The sequence below is a fragment of the Manacus vitellinus genome, unplaced genomic scaffold (genome assembly GCF_001715985.3).
Source record: "Manacus vitellinus isolate BGI_N305 unplaced genomic scaffold, ASM171598v3 scaffold_7_pilon, whole genome shotgun sequence".
Taxonomy (NCBI): Eukaryota; Metazoa; Chordata; class Aves; order Passeriformes; family Pipridae; genus Manacus; species Manacus vitellinus.
The window spans coordinates 12,052,518-12,072,066 of NW_021940813.1; the positions used below are offsets into that span (position 1 = coordinate 12,052,518).

Sequence of the window (19,549 nt, forward strand, 5' to 3'; positions counted from 1 at the left end):
TAATTCCCAGTAAAAACAATTAAACATCTCTATTCTCTCTCTTTTCCCCACAGGATATGGTGTCTCAGAAAAACACAGTAAGTATTAAATCCACATTCATTTTAAAACACAAAATGGAAATACTACATTAATGTAATAAATACTACTGTATACCCATTCTCTTCCTTACAAATTCACAGATTTACTTAGAAATATAAAAAAAGCTTATTTCCCCCAAAAAAATATTCTTACCGCTAATGCAAGTAAAACCAAACAAGTAAGTCTGAGTTAAGATAAAATGTTGGTGTTATTTTAGGCTTTTTGAAATATGCCACAATATCTTATGCAGTTGTATATTTTGTCATACTTCACATCATGTCAGTGGTTACTTTCATTAAATCCTCCACACTTTATTTTGAGGACTGCTGAATTTACAAAACTCTTAAACTTCCATTTATCCTTTCTTTTTTCCCTCCGTTCACCATATACTTTTATTTTCTTCAGAACAATATCAAGTAGGAATAAAATAATAAAATGGTCTTAGAGTTTGATAATAATTTAAAAGAGAGCTAGAAGAAATAATGCATTAGTCACAGCAGTTTATTTTGAGCTGCTGTTTATACTTGGCCCACAGCGCTGCATTAAGGCTAAAGATAGATCTCTTTCAGCAAATGTAAATGCAGGTCATCCTTCCTGGCTGTCTGGTGATCTTTGAACTAGTTTGACCTGTGTGGTGGGAACTGCTTTTACTGGTCTATAGTTTTGTTAAGGGGGACTCAGAATGAGGCAGATTTGCTTGTAATTGCTACTGTCCATCAGCTGGTGGATGACCAAAATTTCACAGGCATGTGTTTTCCCCTCCAGAGCAAGAGGGAGAATTGTGCCTGAGCTATTTGGTGGGAATTCCAGAAATGGAGTAAAGGAAAAGGGGACAGTAGCAAGTTCAACCTAGTGCAATCAGGTTAGCAGCCTGCAGTCTTTTCTTTTGGCAAATTCTTTCTCCAAAAAAGGAGGTATTTACCTTCACACTGAAGAGAAGAAAAGATAGAATCACAGAATATGCTGAGTTGGAAGAGATCCATGAGGATCTTCAAGACCAACTCCTGGCCCTGCACAGGACATTCCCAAGAATCACACCGTGTGCCTTAGAGCGTTGTCCAAACACTTCTTGGACTCAGACAGTCTTGACCAGTTCCCTGGGAAGCCTGTTCCAGTGCCCAGCCACCCTCTGGGTGAAAAACTTTTTCCTGATACCCAGTCTAAACCCCCCCAACAGCTTTATGCTGTTGGTTCTAGTGACATGGTTTCTACAGCAGGGCCTGGTATTGGACCTGTAAACACCATGTGGCTAGCAAAAGGGGCAGGGAGACATCCCTAAACTAGGATCCTGATCCCTCCTTTAAAAAGGGGGGATTGCCTAATCTACTTTCTTCAAGTGCTTAAATTAAGAAAACAGTTGTGAGTAAAATACAGTGAGGAAAAAAAGTAATGACTTTTAATATCAAGAATGGATTCTTGACCCTTTTGTGTTATTTGAAATCGTTCATATTTTCTTTTATTAGATAAATGTACTCCAATATTTCATTCTTTCCTCAGTTTTTTTTAATCAGAAATTAGAACAAACTTATTAGCAAGCTAAATAGTTAATAGGTTAAAACAATGTTTTTCTAAGTTGAAGCTGACTTCAAACAGACAATTGCTTTTTCCTCCTTTCCAATCCACTGAGTTGTCATAAGAGGTTTGCAGTTTACTGCTAATCCAATGTGGTGCCACTGCTTCATTGTTTGGTTAAATATTTGACAACCCTATGGACAACATCTTGTTTGAAGTTAATTGCTAATGAGGCTTGCTGTGCTTATCAAGGAGGCACAGAATTGCCATGAATTTATTGGGTCCAGTCAAGTATGTAGTTAGATAACCATTTCAGTTTAATTGCTGAATATTAGATACAGCAGTTAATACCCCTTTACTAGGGCTTTGTGCTTTCCTGTCACTTTTCCTGATCAAAAAGTATGGATATGCCTCTGCTGCAACTGTGGAACAGCAGACAGAGCTTAAATGCACTCTTCATCAGGGGCTGGAGGCACGCTGGAAAGAGGATAGATACTCAATCTGCTAAGCCTTGTAGTGGTAGCCACAGGAATATCCTTGCTGGAGAAGTCCTCTCTGTGTTTTACAAGCTCTATCTCCATGCATCTGCACGGTATGTAAGGAAAGGGGAACAACTGGGGTTGTTACCAGGCCCAGCACACCTTTGTTCCAGCAGCAAGAGTGAAACTTTCTGTGCTGGCTGCTGTAGCTTGGAGCTTTCTCTGAGATTTCCCTGCCCTCACCTTTGCTATTTATCCTGCAAATGTCAAGTCATCTACAAAGGTGAAAAATCTTAGCCTAGAACAGATGTGGATCCACACTAAGGATGCAGAGAAGGTGAATGACTAGCGTGTTGTCTGGGGCTATTTGCTTTTGTGTAGTACAACTAAGCCTTGAAGAGAGTGGATGTTTTCCATGTAAAGAAAATATTATTCTAATTCAGCATTGAGGAGGAGGCAAGAGCAAGGAAACTGTACATAAAACTGAAAACAATGCGTAGAAAAAAGAAAGGTCAACAATTCATTTGAGATTTGACCTGAGTACAGCTGACCTGACAGTGAAAATTATGCAGCAGCATGCTGCAGTGGTGTGAGTCTGAGAGATTTAATAGCTTACTGTCTGAAAAAAGAGTGTGAGAGTAGGAGAACTTCCTTCCTTCCACCATGCAGGAATGAAGGTTTCGGGGATAAGATGGGAAATATGATTCAGTTCTACTTGACTCCCCTAAACAAGCAATTAAAATTCTGTATTGATAATTTATTGCATACTTGGATGCAAAAGGAAAGAATTATTGGATGTGGGAGTTCAGGTCCCAAGAAAGAATTGCCCTGGCATGAAATTCAAGGTCAAGATTCTGTGTCCCATCAGTTAGATTTCCTTCTGTAGAGCTCATCTGAGCTTTGAGGACTGTTTTCTGTTAATTTTACTAAGGATTGCACACCTTCCTATTTTCTGTAAAAATTATTATCAATAACATTAGTGGCAAATTTGCAGTCTTGTAGAATGGGTTTTTTCCTGTGCCATTATGGAAGAATGGACTAAAAGGTAGAGGAAAAAAATGTATCTATGGAAAATGGGCTTGTGCTTTGGATTTTCTTTAGATGTCAGACAAACATTGGTTTGAAATGAAATTTCAAGGATTTTCAAATGCAAAAGGTTAAAAAAATAATTTTCCCCAAACGCATTGTAATAGTCAAAATCCATGGGAAAGCTGTTTTGATGAAACATTTGTTGCCATCCTTGATACTTTATAATTTTTCAGAAAGGAAATTTCATCTCTTTCAACAGGATTTTAAGGAATGATGAATATAAAAAGTTCAAGATTGAGTGAAGAAAAGAGTGCACAAGGGGCTTTTAAAAAATTGGTGGAGTCAGGTAGCAAAATGTACAGTCCTTCTGGCAACAACTTGAGCATTAGTTGCACATGGTTTGAGATACATACTTTGATCCATTCAATTTGTTTGAATGAGGCATTGAAAAGACAAACTAGAACTTTCCACTCTGGAAAAAATTATTTTGGCAAGTACAGAACAATAAGGAGAAAGACTTAATAGTTAATTTTTCTTTAGTTGATGGTATACCTGAAGAAATTTGAATAACCCTGTTAAATGTGTTCAGGGAAGGTATTTAAAGAAAGTAGGCTGGCTATTAAGCCAAAAGGTTTATTATAGTATACTTAGGCCTGTGGGCCTGATGAAGTATTTTCAGAGATTTAAATAGTTATTTTTCATTAAATCCTGTATAGGAAGCAGAGAATAATGTCTGGACCATGGAGGAGTCATTAGAAAAAATTCTTCTTGATCTAAAGGGAACTGCATTGCAATTTATCCTTGCCACAAGGAATTTTTATGTTGAAAAATCACTTTTTATTGTAACTGGCAGAAAGTCTATTCAGAGTTTCAGTAGCTGTATAAATTAGACTGTATATACTGTTTCAAGGCAATGAACATTGAAGAAAACTAAATAGAAAGATTTTGGCACTTGGATTCATATTCTCCAATTAAGTAGTCCCAGTAGATTGAAATGAGAGCCAAGACTCTGAAGTATGATTACATTATATGAATTTAGTAATCCAAAGAAATATTATTACAAAGTAGTAATAATATTTTTTATTTTCTAATTATTTTTACAGTGTGTAAAAGCTTATATGATACAGTCTTTTAATGATATATTTCTAAAAAGGCCTTAGGTAGCAGAAGTGTTAAAAGAGATTGTAAAAGGGCACAGAATGAAAGAGTAGGAACATCTTAAATAAAATATTTTTTTCTTTTGGATGTAAAGTAGCACAAAGGCAATGAGTAACCCAGCAAATGTTACTTTTAATGCTTCTAATCTCAAAATATGCCACTGTTACTTTTGATAAAGAAAACAAAGTCTTTTAAATTTATTTATGAAAGTTAGTTTTGATAGAAATATTACTGTCTCAGGCAATCCATAGTGGTTGGAATATAGTTAATTAATCAGGTAATGAGTCTGACAGGTTCATAGATGGAAGGCTTGAAAGCATCTTAATGATGACACAGGGAGAGGTATAGACATGTCATGTAGATAGGACAAAACTTACATTCTGGGTGACAAAGTATTGACCTGTTTTCTGGGCCTTGTAAATATAGTCTTGCTGTAAATATCTGTATTCATTTTCTGTTGTTTCTTTCTTTAATTATTTCTTTATTCATGTGTCATGTCTGTCTTTGACTCTTATGGTGTTTTGTGGTGGTGTTTTCCTCTGTGTTGTTTTATTTCAATTTGGAGTAGGTTGCCAACCTCAAAGCTTTTCTTCGGGTTCAAGTACCTCCCGAGTACCACAGTGGTAATCTAATAGGCAAAGTATGTATCACTTAAAATCTGCTTTCTGTTGAATAGATATGCCATCCTTTTTACTGTGTTTCTATAAAAATGTATAAGGATAATTTAAGGATCATACTTGGCAGGGTCTTTCCTTCAGGATGATTGGAGTACGTGGTCCTTGCAAGCTAGATGCCAGGCATTTAGAATGTTTGTCTTGTGATAATCTCTCTTTACAGTCTTTACATAAAAATATAGCACATATTCAACTTTAAAAGAGGAAGTATTTTTTAGAGGTTTATATTAGCTTAGTCACTTGTATTGCAAGATGTCACAGAAAACAATGGTGAAAATCATAATATTGGAGACAATGGTGAATTAAACTCCCTGAACACTCAGGAGTTTGTGACTCGAGTGAATGCAGTTCATTTTCTGTTACCCTGTGTTTTCCTTCTAACTGCTTTGTAAGATAGAGTAAGCACTCCTAATACTCCTGAATGAGCAGCAAAGTGAATAGTATGGCTCAAGAAAAATAATTGTTCTATTAGCTAGGCTCTACAAATTTTACTCAAAATTATTTATTTGGAAAAAAACCACCTTTAATTCTAGTGTAACATCTCTATCACAAAGTGACAGTTGCATTGGAATAACTGTAGCAGTACAATTGAAAAAAACCTGTTTATGTTATTAAGGTCAACAATTCACTTTTAACAGCATTAGCAAAATGTTGAGAAGAGTATTTTAAGACAAAAATCACTCTGTTTTTGGCCTGTGTTGCCTAAAAATGTCTTATGTGGGCCTCACTCTTTCAGCTCTTCAGCAAAGTCACGGCTCTCTGCTTAATTCCTTTAACCATTTATACTGAAGAACAGGTCCCTCTCTCAACTTACTTGCAGTTGTTTCCTGGGTTGATTTTTTTATGTTCTTAAACTTTTATGTTCTTAAACGTTTTGTGGTAGATTTTAAAATGTGATTGAATACAGAAGTTTCATTGCTAGCATACTGGGCATACATTAGTTGCTGGAAGATGAGCTGTTGAGAGGTTTTGGGTTTTTTTTTAGTCTGCTTGGCTATAATTTTTAACTTAAAAATTTCTCAAAATCAGATAATGAAAATAGCTTAGCTACTAATCTTGAAATTAACCAACTCAACCTGCAGCCTTTGTAAGCTATAAAGTTATAATTCTGTTACAATTAATGTCATAATTTATAGATTATAATTTATGTATATTTGCAGCTAGAATTGCTATATATGTTACTTCATATATATCTAAGCCATGTATTCATTATCTTAAAAAGCAATAGTTGGTGTATGACAAGACATTATTTTTAAAATTATTAGCTTTTGGTGTCAGAGACCAGCATCCTAAGTAGAAGATCAGAAAAAGCAAGGGTAGTATTTTCAACCATCTCTAACTCTTGTTAGCATAAGAAAAATAGATGGACTGCTTTTTTACGTAATGAAGATAAGAAAGATTCTCTTAAAAAGGCCACACAGTCTATATGAAGCAGTTTTATAATTTATTATATGTAATATTGGATAGAAGAAGCTAGAAAATTGGAGCTGATTGCTTTTCAGACAAGGTGATGTGCTCAAATATGTGCAGGGTTCCTGACTTCTGCACACAAAAATGGGTTTGTTATGTATAAAAATGTGGGTTTAATTGCAGAGATTTCACTATGCAAAAAGACAAGAAACCTAAGTCAAGTAGATGATATGTTGGCTGGATAAGATTAATACAGTGTTTCACGTGTGTAATTTAATTTTTTTCTGAAAATTGCTTTGCTTTTTCAGTAGATAACTGCAGCTCTCTTTGCATCACAAGATACATCACACTTTCAAATTGGATTTTTTTTTTCATTGCAGAAAGAGCTAATTTGCTGTTACAGGTTTAAGAATAGAGTTTATACACAAGCAACTTTTGCATTGCGCTGAAGTTAGTGTTTATTTGAATAAACTTAGGACTAAATTGTTTCAACATATTGGTGATTTGGGTTGGACTTCTTCCGACTTTTTTAGCAGGAAATAAAGATAACAATCCAACAGGTAATTATATTGGTACTATAATGTAGTACCAATATATAGTATATAGAATGTACTATAGGATTTGTAAGGAAGGAATGTGACTTGACACAAACACAGATCAGCAACAGGATGTACTGATACAGTTTTTTAATCTGTATTTTTAGTAAATACTTGGCCTACATTTTTAAGTTCCTGTGAACAATTTACTTCTCTTGTCTATTTTATTAATACAAATAAAGACGTGCCATCTTCATATCCATTCTTTTCATCATCTCAGCATTCTCCCATTGTTCAAGGTGACTTTAAATGGCTATGGCTTTTCTGCAGGCTTAGATGATATGAAAAAAATGAAAGGTATGATTTTGCTGTACAAGTTCAGTGCCTTGATACCTCCAAGGTGGTGGTTGAAGGGCATTTAGTGGTAGGTGATTGTGGTAGATGTATCATACTGACCCATGCTACAGTGCTCCTGTCTGAAATGTAAGGTTTACTTTTCTTCTAAACAGCAGAGAGTTCTCGTAACTCATAGATACAACTTCTACTGGCTGTGGAAAAGTTCAGAGTGGTCTGTTTTTTGGGGTCTTTCTTAGGATTTAAAGACTCTGAACTTCCTGGTTTTGGGCTCTGAAGGGCATTTTCTCTCCCATTTCAGTACCTTGACCAAGTTTACACATTTTATGTTGCATATTAAGGTTTTTTGGGGTTTAATTCTAGAATTTTGTGTTACAAGTACTACATGTATTACAAAATATTTCCAACTTTTGGGTTTTGGTTGGTTTCATGTTTGATGTAGCATGCAGCAGATGTTTTGTAGGCTGTTCTGGATTAAACATCTCTATAGTCCTTCCAGTGCCTATGTTTCTCTATTTCTCTCTTCGTGGGGTGCTCTACATCATATCTTTCTTAGCACAGAGTGAGCCTAGAGGATACAAGTACATGTCTGACCCAAAAAATTTGAAAACAGAAGGTTAGCTGGTAACAGACCCTAATAGGATTTGTACATCACATAAAAAAAAAAAAAAATTAACAGTTTTGTTGTATTGTCCCTTAACAAACCTAGACCCTTATTCATCACCCTTGTTAATATTTGTAATTCTTCCACAGAAATTTCCTTTTAAAGCTTGCAAATCTTGTGTTTAACAGTGCACTAACACTTCGTAGTGCACCAGCACTACTCTGGTTGGTTTTTCTGACAGCAGAAGATTCTGTGTACACACAAGTATATTTCCATTTTCATTTGTTTTCTAAATGCTGCCTGTTTTTATTTTAGGCTTCCAGTGGCAACTATTATTTTATTCCATACATTGTCACACCTTGTGCTGATTACTTTTGCTGTGAAAGTGATGCCCAACGAAGAGCTTCTGAGTACATGCAACCCAGCTGGGACAATATCCTGGGGCCACTCTGTGTCCCACTGGTGGACAAGTTTCTCAGCCTTCTCAAGGATGTTCATGTTACATCATGGTAATGTTACAACACATACACTTCAGGAACCTTTGATAGTCTCTTTTTAGTGTTATGCAAAAAAGATACAGAATTTCTAGTAGCACTGATTTTTTTATTTTTTTTTGCTGCGCTTAATATAGTGGTAAAAGAAGCCGCTAACTTTACTACTTTCTGTATTCCTGTCCTGCAGCTGTTGCAGTTAACTAACCATGTTATGCTGCAGTTTGATTTATGATTACTTTCCAATAAGCACAGGCAGTCCGTGGATAAGATAAAGTGCTTAAGTTTAAATTACAGTGCATGAGGTTGTAATAGGAGATAAGATCATAGCTTCTTCATAGAGCTCAAAGCCAAACACTGTCCCTTTCTGTCACCAAATAAAATATATATATATGGCAGCAATGGGCAATCAAATATAACTTTCATGGTTTGGTTTTGTTTTTAAATATTAACCTTTTGATATCACCTAATAAATGGGATATTGTTTAGCTGCTTCCACAAGGGACTGTTGGAGTTTTGAGACTGGGGCTGAAGAAGGAGGTCTCTCTCCACTGCTCACCCTGTACTCTGCAGGTGGTCTTGTTTTGTACATATTTCTGGAAAACACTAGGAGAGACTGAGCTTCTAGATTTTAATTTTCCTGGTGTCTGAAGCATGAGGTAGCGCTGAGGGCCCTTGGATTTCTGTTTCCCCATTGCCATCTCACCCAAGTGAAAGGCTTGCCTAAAAACCTCCCTTTCTCATGTGGTCCCACCCTTGGGATCCCATGAGTGACTGTGCTGTGACATCCCACCCTGAAGAGGAGGGGAGCACCCAGGATTCCCAGGTGCTCATAGTCAGAGGGTCTGCAAAAGCTTAGAAAGTTTATTAGTAAACTACACACTTGGCATGGAAATTGGCATGGTAGTCTGTGACCTCCTAGTACAAGCACATGGCAGTGGGTTTTGGATAAAGGGATAGGGTGAAAGGAAAGAGAGAAAGATGAATTGAAGATGGGGAGAGAGAAGGAAAGAAAGAAAGAGAGAAAGAGAGATCGCCCATCCTGGCTCCAGTGTCAGTCCAGCTGGGGTGTCCACAGTCCTGGGGTGCACATGCAGAGCAAGCACCTTGGGCTTTGTTGGGGGACCTTTTTATAGATAAGTTTATTTTTCTAGATAAGCACAGTTGACCTTGGCAGTAATAAATTTTGGTACCATTTAGTGTTTGTGTCATTGCGAAATGATGCTCTGAGCACCAGCTGTCCAAAGCTGCTTTGTCTCTGACAGTTACAACCAGGGCTGTGGTTATTTTGGGTTTGATAATTCTGTTGTGAAGTCCTACAGTAAACCCTCTTTTCTCTTTCCTATTTTCAGGCTGAAATGCCTGAAAGAGGCTTTTGTACAGCTGCAGAATTAGATACTGTTGTGTTAGATCCCTGTGAAGAGGTAGATGTAGTTAGATGATACCTCATTTCTGCCAAAAGCTTGAATAAATTTGAAGATGTTAAGTGTTCCATCATTCTTGAAAGTGGGACTCTCATTCCTAAGTAATTCAGTTACTTTTGAAAACTATTAGCCAGTATGACCATTTGCTTTGGTTTGGTAGCATAAGAAGGACTAATTATCATTAGCCTAATTATCATTAGCCTGGTGAAAGCCAATGCTGGATAGAAACAAGAGACTGGTGGAATTAGACTTAGCCTCCATTGACAGTAAAGCAACTATTGAAAGCTTTCCAGTAGTGCTTGCTGGAAGTGACCTTTCTGCTCTGATTATATCTTATATATGTCAGGCTTAGGTGTAGGGTTTTTGCTAAGCAAGGTAGAGCGCTTTGCAAAACGCATTTGTAAACAAGAAAGGGATTGTATGCACTTGAGTATCTGTCAGATGACATCTGCTAACTTGTGAACTATAGACTCCAGATAAACTTTCCCCTAAGTAGTTTGTCCAGGCCCTTTATACCTACCATATTTGGCAATATAAATACAACTTTTTATTTTACAAAAGCTCTGATGTTGCATTGCACACTGATGTTCGTGTAGATAAGATGCACTTACTGGAGGCTTTTACATAGATCCTGCCCACATGATGTATTATGTTCATCAAAGAGATTGCAACTAAATCGGCTTTTGGTGGCTAGCTTTTGTTTTACTTTCCTTGTTTGCAAGTCTGTTTCCTCTTTTTATGATAAAATAATGTACCTCCTCTTTACATCACACTGGTCTTTCTTTGTGACACTTTATTATCCCAGTTGCTGCCTTCTTTATGGTACAGAGGCAAAATACCATGTCTGTCATGATCAGTAATGGGGCAAAGAAATGCCCCAGGTTTCCTCTGTTGATAAAATTACCTCACAATCCTGGTTATAAACATATTGATAGAGAGCCTCACATTCTGAGGTGGGGCAAGGTGGAATATTTGTAAGTAGTTAATGAAAAATCTGGAGACATTTGATGTGCACCTTACTCTGAGGAAATGGTACTTTTTATTAGAAATATAGTCAGATTTCATAAGAAATATCCAACAGTCTTCTTCCCAGATGTCTGTCTTTCATTTCTTTAGTACGTATTATAAAGAAACACTGCTAAATGACATTAGAAAAGCTAGAGAGAAGTACCAGGGAGATGAACTGGCTAAGGAGCTGGCCAGAATTAAACTTCGTATGGATAATACTGAAGTGCTGACTTCTGACATCGTCATAAACCTGCTGCTTTCCTACAGAGATATTCAGGTATGTGCCTAAAGACTAAGGAAGATTATTTCACCATGGGACTTTCTCTCTTGTTTGTTCTTCTGTACTTCATTGTTCGTTAAACAGTGATTCAAAGCTGCCATTAAATCGGCACAATTGTTGCATTGTTTAACAGTTTGACTTGTCTGTTGAGGTATGTAAGGGACTAGAGACTCTTATTTATTTTGCCTATGAACAAAAGACACAGATTAGGTGCCTTCCCAGGTCTCTTCCATTGTTTTTAGTAATCTTTAACTTCCTTAAAAAAAAATAAAAAGAACAAATTCCCTGCCAAAGCAAGGCTCTTGGTTTGCCCTTCCTTCCCTTTCCTCCTTCCCTGCCAAAGTCAGATTTATTTAGAAATGAAGAAAATGCATTTGTTGTGACCGCTGTATTGGCCAGAGATGCCCAAATTGAGAACTATCATTTAAAAAACCACTAATCTGCTTTTAAAATATAACTGCACCTTTTTTTTCTCAATTTTATTTTTTAAGTAAGTTTTTTAAATAACCCTGTGTGCTGTCTTTCCAAACTGACAGTCTATGTGTTTGACATCCCTTTTAAAATACAGTTCCAACCATTCTCCAGAATTTTTTTATTCCATCAGGAGCTAAGTTGGTTATTTCATAAGTATAAATGGGTTGTGAGAGCAGTGGGTGACCACATCATCCAATGTTACCCAACTTTCCATTCTGAGATGTGCATTTTCCTGCAGCACTTTATGCAACTTCACTTTGATTGTCTCTGGTGATCATTTGCATTCTTTCAAAAGGTCTGCCTTGAGAAATATACTCATCTCAAAACATGTCTTGTAGAAACAGATTAAGTAAGGTGAGGCCATTTGAGATGCCAGTGAACTGGCCTCCTCAGCAATATACATGTGGGTTACCTCTGAGAAGCCGCAGTGATGTACAGTCGGGTGACACACTGCAGAGTGAACTGTGCTCGAGTCTGCGATGACCCGATGAAATGTCATTCATCAAAAGTCCTTAATAAGGCCAGAAAGAGCCAGACTCATCAACCTCTGCTTCCTGGTGCTGGGAGTGCAATCAGTCAAACCAGCTAGAGGCATTCAGTAATATGGGCAGTGGCACTGTGGTGAGGAAGAGGCAAGCTCTGACATGGACAGAGAAAATCCCTGTTTATCCTTATGCAGCGTTTGTAGCTGTTTCACTGACTCTTTTAGGAACAGTCACCTGAGAAACTGTCTTAACAGTTATGATACATTTTAGCTTCGTGGTGCTTTCCTCTGCTTTCAGTATCTTCTACTTTCATTCTTTTTTTTTAATTTCAGGACTATGATGCTATGGTGAAGCTGGTAGAAACACTGGAAATGCTTCCTACCTGTGATCTGGCTGATCAACACAACATTAAATTTCATTATGCTTTTGCATTGAATCGGTAAGAATCCTTGATTGAGGATGATCTTTAAAAATAAAAAACTGTGTTTACCTATAATATTCTATTACTTTCAGCATACAGAACAGCATTAATGTTGCTCAGTATGACTGATTGAGCCTCCCAGGAACAAAACACAGTCTGTGCAAAACAGAATTAGCAGCTGTATCTGACCCTACAGAATGTTAATGTGTGCTTAATTTCATTAAGAAGTATACTAGAACAGTGTTCATAATCAGCAGAGAAAGTAATTAAGAGAGAAAGTAATTCATTTATTTCCTCTTGGACTCTGTAACAGTTTTGTTGGCAGTGGATCTCACTTAGCATTGTCAAGTCAGAGTTATTTCAGTGCTGCACAGAGCCAGTGATATGGCAGACAAGGGACACAGGACTGAGGCTTCTGGGTGCCTTGAGGCTTTGCTGGTACATCAGGTGGACACAAGCCCAATCTGAACAACAGTTGTGTGTAGGTCTGGGTTAACAAGTTGTGCTAAGGTAAGGGACAGGGATGTTTTACTTTAGACTCATCACCATTTCAGCCTTGCTGCATGTCATCTGGCTCAGAACCAGCCTGAGCTGGCTTGGATCGTAAGCAAAGCAAGCCTGGGCCTGCTTCTGGGTACGGTGCAGAAATGTACTAAAGCACTTCCTATTATATGTAGGGAAGGCAGACATTTTCATGCTGATTTCTAGTACCCTGATTCACATGGCAAGTTTTTAAGCACAGCCCCTCTCCTGGATTACTGTCTTCCTCTCTGTTTTCCTTTTCGGAGCAGACCATTTGTCATCTCTCATGTCTCATATCAGAGGCTAATAATGGATGACAGGCTTGTGCTTGCTTGCAAGCTTGGGCTGTCTGAATACATCACCCTCCTGGATGCTTGTTTAGGAGTCCTAGGGAGCAAAAGGCCATTCCTGTTCAAGTGTCTTCAGCTAATTAATTTGGATGTGACGCACAAACAGAGCAGAGAGTGCTCTCTTCTATACAGACATGGGCTGGTTTAAGACATTGTTCCTTGTTACCTCCTAGCTGAGATTTATGTCTGATTGTATCTTAATTTAGGCATAGAATGGAACACATCTTTAGGTATAAGTTCAGCCCAAATGTGCGACATGAATATTTTCAGTATTTGTATTCACAGCTTTGGTATGCTGTGTAATTGAGGACTGAATGTTTCAAATGTTGATGGCTGTTTGCTTCTGTCCATCGGTACACCTGGACTGGGAGGCAAGCACTGTGTAAGGACTATTTTCTAATTAGCCTTATTTACCATGACTGCAATTACCAAGTTCTGGAAGCTTGCAAAGAAACCAAAGGGTGTGCCAAATTCTGTTCAAAACAGTAGATTTTAAACCCAAATCCAGCCATAGTGCGAGGCCAGAGCTGTGAAAACTTCAGTCTCTTTCCAAGGCACTTCTGTCTTCTCTTATATTAAAGATGAGGACAGCTGCAGTCACTACTACTTAACTCAGCATGCTGTGTTTTAACAAGCAACATATTCTAATACAATAATAAAAAAAGGCAATTAGCAGGTGAAGGGCGTAACAGGGTGCAAGTAGAAAATCACTGGTAATTATGAATAATAGCAGTCATAGGAAATTATTCCCATTGATAAACACTGGGGTATTTAAAATGTTCTGTTCTGTGATTACTCAGATTTAGTGAAAAACACATTGTGGGGCTCCTCATTTTATGTAATTGGCTTGCATGAAGCACCTGAAGTGTATATGAGGAAGAAAAAAAAGTAAAAAAGCTGTTTTTTCTTCATTGTCATATCTGTTTACAGGCTTGTAAATTTAATTCTTGTCTCAAAGCCCAATTTAAGGTCTTGTTTTTCCCATTCAGTGTTTCAAATATCGAAGACTCTGCAATCAAATTGCACGACTGAAATGTGTCTTAACTCAAAAATTAGTTTCAGGTCTTAAATCAGAATGCAAGTGCAATAACTAATAAAATTAGTTTATTATTAATTTATTAATTACATCTCATTAGTGTAAACAAAGATATTGTACATTATGTTAATTAAACAATAGCATATGTGAAGACCAGTCATTTTATGAAAGGTGGTATTTATACTACAAGAGTAAGTTGTCTCACTGACACTTCTGCAATGTGACAATGAGATCAGAGTTTTTTTTAATTATTGATAGCTGCTTCAAGGCTAAAATCAGAAGATAAACAAGGTTCATATAGAAATAGAGTTGAAAAAAAACAGGTTACTGTTTTTGAGTATTTGTATGGGAAACATTGTCACAATTGCTTGTTTTGCTTTGATTTCTTCCCCTGTGCATTGCTCTTCAAGAAATCTGTTTGTTTATAGAGGACTTAAAAATAATCAGATCAGTAAGTCAACATGAAATAGAAAGGAAACAAAGGTGGATCCCATTTAGTGAATACTTTTAATTGATAAAAGAGTTTTCTATAGTATATAGTCTTCTCCGGATAGATGGATGGAAACAAACCATACAGGGGAACATGTGAGCAAAACGCTGAAAAAGGGAAGACTATACCACCTGTTACCTACAGAGTGAGCTAAGTCTTGTCCTGGTGAAATCCATGAAATCCATTCCCACTAACTTTGTTGGACAAAGGTTTGGTTCACTGAGTGTAGTTCTGGTTCCTTAACCACGCCAATTCTTTAAAGCAACCTGTGAAGCAGGAAGATTTTTTTTTTTTAGGGATGTTTAAAACTAGGCTTCCTTATAACGACTGGAGTGGAGAGAAGGACTCAGAGAAGAGAATGGATTTGAGGGGGAAGAAAGAAACCATGAAATTAAAAAAAAGGGGAAAAAAAGAGAATTTGAGTTTTACTGTGTGTTCTAGGTGTTATTCCAGGTGAGAGGCTGTGATATGACTATGATTTCTACATGATGTTTGAGAGCTGGGGGAGAGAAACAGCGTAAGGGTGACCATACTGGCTCAAGGCATAGTTCTTTCTAGCTAGATTCTTATTTTTGAGAGCAGTCAATAACACATATTTGGGAAGAGGATGACGACAGGAAAAGGCATAGTGGCAAATCTCCCTAAATATTCCAACTGCTTCCACCCACTTGTGGCTCAGCTACTTCCTGAGACAGCAGTGGTAATTTTTGTGCTTGTCAAGAAAATCTGGAAAGAGAAAAAGAGGATAGATCTGTAATATCAATAGCTATAGAGGATGCTGTGAGTATAACACAAGAGAAGAGTATGAGCACATCCTTTAGGACTCAGTGCTCAGTGGTGCATTGGCTCCCCATGGAAGCAAGCAAACGTGTCTCAGCAGCAGAGAGTACCTCTGGACTTCTACATCCAAGCCACAGTTCTGGTGACTGAAGTTGCCAAGTTACAGAATAGCAGCAGCTTTCCAAGAGGGAGAGCAGAGCGTGGAGATGTGGGGATGGGGCAGGAAGAGACAGAAAAAATTGTGTTGTAACTGAGAGGTAGAAAATTTTTAAAAATTTTCGAGTTTTTTGGAAGAAGTGATATTGCTTCATTTTACAACTTGTCCTTTTGCTTCAGAGGAAAGTGTTAGAGTTGAATACCTCTCATGAATAAGAATGTTTGACTCCAGCCTTAGGCTAGGACAAAATATGGCAGCAGGATGGGGTTGGAGAGCAGCAGATCAGAACATGTGATACAAAACTGAAGTTGCACACTAACTTGATCATACCTCAGATCTGCTTTTTCAGTATATGTATTTATATGCACATGCTTAAAAATGTATATTTATTGTGTACTAAGCTGTTTTCATCAGGTTTGTAGTCCTACAGTGATTCAGAGAGGTAAAGGAGGAGTGGATAGTTGGACAGGACAGGGAGACAGATACAAGTGGCTTGTGTAGACCAGTGTGAGAAGACTTTCTGTGACTGAAGAAACATGGTAGAGTAAGCAAACAGATAAATCATGTGGCAACACTGCAATGAGCAAACTAGCAAATGGGCAAGCAAACCAGTGAGCAGTTTCGGGAGGATAAAAGTTCTCAGGCAAAACAAAACTGGCAGCAGAACACTGGGACTTATGTAGAGGAAGTGATTGGAGGCTATAAAGGTGCCCTGTAGGACAACTTTTTTTTAGGAAAAAAATCTTTACAGTGATTTCTGTCTGAAAAACCTTCATTTGAATTTTTTCTCCTAATCCTAATAGTTTAGTTTCTTTTTAAATACAGTTTAAAACTTCACACAGTACCGAAGATTAGTGTGCTGGCTATTTGCAAAAGACATTGTGATGGTTTTAATTTTGTAATTCCTAGCATTTTCCCTGGGGGAATGTTGGCAATATTTTATCGAGCACTAGGATATTTTCTTAATTGCCCTAGTTTTTAGAAGTTACTTGCAGATCTCTTTCTTCACTGGCAGTACTTTTGCAGTTTTCATGTTCAGATAATTTAGACTGATTTTTCTCTGTTCAGTTTCTGTGCAAGTTTTCACAAGACAAGGTTTGTAGGGAGAGAAGTAAAAATGTGCTAATAAAGAAAACAGTGAGGAAAAATAGTAGTATGAGCAGTTCTCCCAGGGCATGTGCTTTGTTTTAATACAGTTGCTAAATAAATTGTAGTAGTAGTCCTTTTTTTCCCTAGCCCTTTGACCATTAAATATATTTTTAAAGGTAAAACTGTAATTTGAAAGAATTTGCAGATTGTGATTAATGATTTTAAAAACTGCTCCCCCCAAACCCAAATAAACTATGAAGTGTAGCTCATATTTTCACTGGGTGTGTATGCAGACTCCTTTAAGGTGGGATGCATCTTATCCCAGGTGTGGAGAGGCTAACAGATTGTATGTTGAAGAGCACCATTTAAAATTGCCTATTTAGAAATTATATTTCATTCCTAAAGTGAATTGTTTATATCATATCATGAGGGACATTTGTATTTCAGTGTAAGCCGGCCTGTAACTAAGCAGCAGTAAAATGAACTAGCAGGGTCCTTTCTATAATGGTCTTTTGGGATTCTACTCTGGCTTATAAAACTTCTTATTCAGGGAATTTGCTTTGCAGAATCAGTCTCTCCTGGTGCACCAACTTACTCCATAAAGAGAACGTTTTATGCCTTCCTTCTCATGCCTTTTCATCATCATATGCAGTAATTCAACTTTCCCCATTCGGAGAGGCTGTGGCATCTCCATCCTTGGAGGTTAATAGATTCAGCTTTTCAGACAAAGCCAAGGCTGCTGTGGTCTAGTTCTGGGAGATGGACCTGCTCTTAGAAGAGGATTCTATTAGATGACCTCCAGAAGTCTCCTCCATCATGCATTTTTGTGATTTGCTCTACTGTGGCTTTAAATGGGGACTGGGGAGCAAGGGAAAATTAATATAGTTGAGATTGGGTAAAAAAAAATAGAAGTGTCTGCTACAGCCATGAGGGTTTAAGGTAATCTCTTCTACTCTATTGATAATACCACAGACCTCTTTCAAGTCACCTTGAAACAAATTACAAGTTGTCAGGCATACAGATCTGACAAAGTGTGGGGTCTGAAATAAGAAATGAGAATCTATCTTGGTCGAGCATAACATATTCTGCATAAAATCCAACAGTACATTTTCATAGCAACTTAGAGAATTTGCTTGTAGCCTAAACGATGTGGTCTTGCTGTGGTTTTTTTTTTCTTGGTTTGATCTCTCTTTTTGGGATTTAGAAAGTGATAACTGTTCCTAAACTTGTAAATTACTATAATTGGTACGCTGGATTTGTATTGCCCAATGGGCATCAAATTCTGCTGCTGTGAAAAACAAGAGTTTAATATAAAGATACCTAAACTGTTATGTTTAGTAATATCCTGTTAGATGAGTGTATACTTACCATGTGCTAAATTTTGTTGAATTTAATTATTTTTAATGACAATTTTTTCCTTATCTTATAAGAGATAGAAGTCTTTCATTTTGAGTCCTCTGGCACACTGGTTTTTTAGGGCTTGGTCTTTTGAAATGCTGCTGCTATTGTATTTGGTGTGTACAGGTTCATCCTTTGACCAGAAATGTTAATCTGCACAGTGTCCCATTTTAAGCAGTCTTGCTTTGTGTGTTGTATTTTTCCTTTGAAGTTATGCTTTTTTCAATGAGTACATAACACCTCTTTATATTAACATTAAATAATTATCCTGTTCTCATACAAGGTGAGTTGAGTTGAAGTTTGTCTTGCATGTGAAACAGTGATTTTTAAATTTTCTTTTTCTGTGCTGAAGTGCTCTAAGTTAGGTATTAGTTGTGCATTTCTTGTTTTCAGCAGAATTTTGAATACATGCCAGCTTCTGTGACCACATTACACAAGACCAGGGAGCTGCTGGACTTTCATTTTAGGGCCTAATTTTGTTCTAAGCTCTGTTTACTCAACTTCCTTTGTCTTCATATTAACAATAGTAAAACTTTTGTACTCTTAGTGAAAGAATCTGCTTTGTTCAGAACAGGTGTGGTAAGAGGATGCTGAGCTGTGTGATGGATTTACCTCCATGCTTTTTAACTTCTGTTTATTTCTTGTAAAACTGAAAAACAATACTAACTTTCTCCTTGTGTGCTCATTAGAGAAGACTGGTATTAAGTTCAGAGCAGTTAGTCTGAAGAAAAAATACTTAAAAAAATATTCAAGTACTCGCTGTGAAAGTTTATACTCTGCCAGTGACATCAAAGGCAGGATAAAGCCTGCACAACTAGCTACAAATCTGTTTAATCTTATTAGATGTTCTCCATCACATAACATGCACAGAAGCCTGAATTTTGCTACAGATGTGTTGTTCCTGGTCTTACTGCATCAGCTAGCCTAAGGAACTGAGCTACTTCACAGTAAATATTAATCCTTTTGGGACATGCAAGTAATAAATTTACCAGAAACCATTATCTGCTACTGGTATTGCTGACAAAGTAGTCATAGTCCTTGTAAGCCTGTTCATGGATACCTAGGTGGGGATTGGAAAATGGTAAACAGTTCTGAAAAGAGGTTGGTAAATATTTTAAATCTCTCTAGTGATTAAAAAAAGTCTTGAAGAGGCTATTAAACTCTTAAGCTGTGTTTGCATTACTCTTGCAAATAGACATTTTTGTTTGTTATAAGTGACTTTTTGCAGTAAATATTGAATTCTTACTTAGAAAAACAGCAAAGTAAATGGAGACAAAAATTCTGATTATTTAATAATAACAAGGAATGGA

At 37.1% G+C, this 19,549-nt stretch overlaps 1 protein-coding gene across 3 annotated transcripts in view; it reads left to right on the plus strand.

The window, feature by feature from the left end:
* The window catches only part of MAP3K15 (mitogen-activated protein kinase kinase kinase 15), an 80,846-nt gene that overhangs the window by 29,799 nt on the left and 31,498 nt on the right, over positions 1-19,549 (plus strand). For 2 of the 3 annotated variants that reach the window (XM_018084075.2, XM_018084074.2), the window contains 4 exons: positions 54-77; positions 8,150-8,343; positions 10,866-11,034; positions 12,329-12,435. In XM_018084075.2, the coding sequence (XP_017939564.1) occupies positions 54-77; positions 8,150-8,343; positions 10,866-11,034; positions 12,329-12,435 (494 nt within the window). Of the gene's footprint in view, positions 1-53; positions 78-4,824; positions 4,897-8,149; positions 8,344-10,865; positions 11,035-12,328; positions 12,436-19,549 lie in introns of all 3 variants that reach the window. The other variant, XM_018084073.2, reaches the window with a different exon arrangement.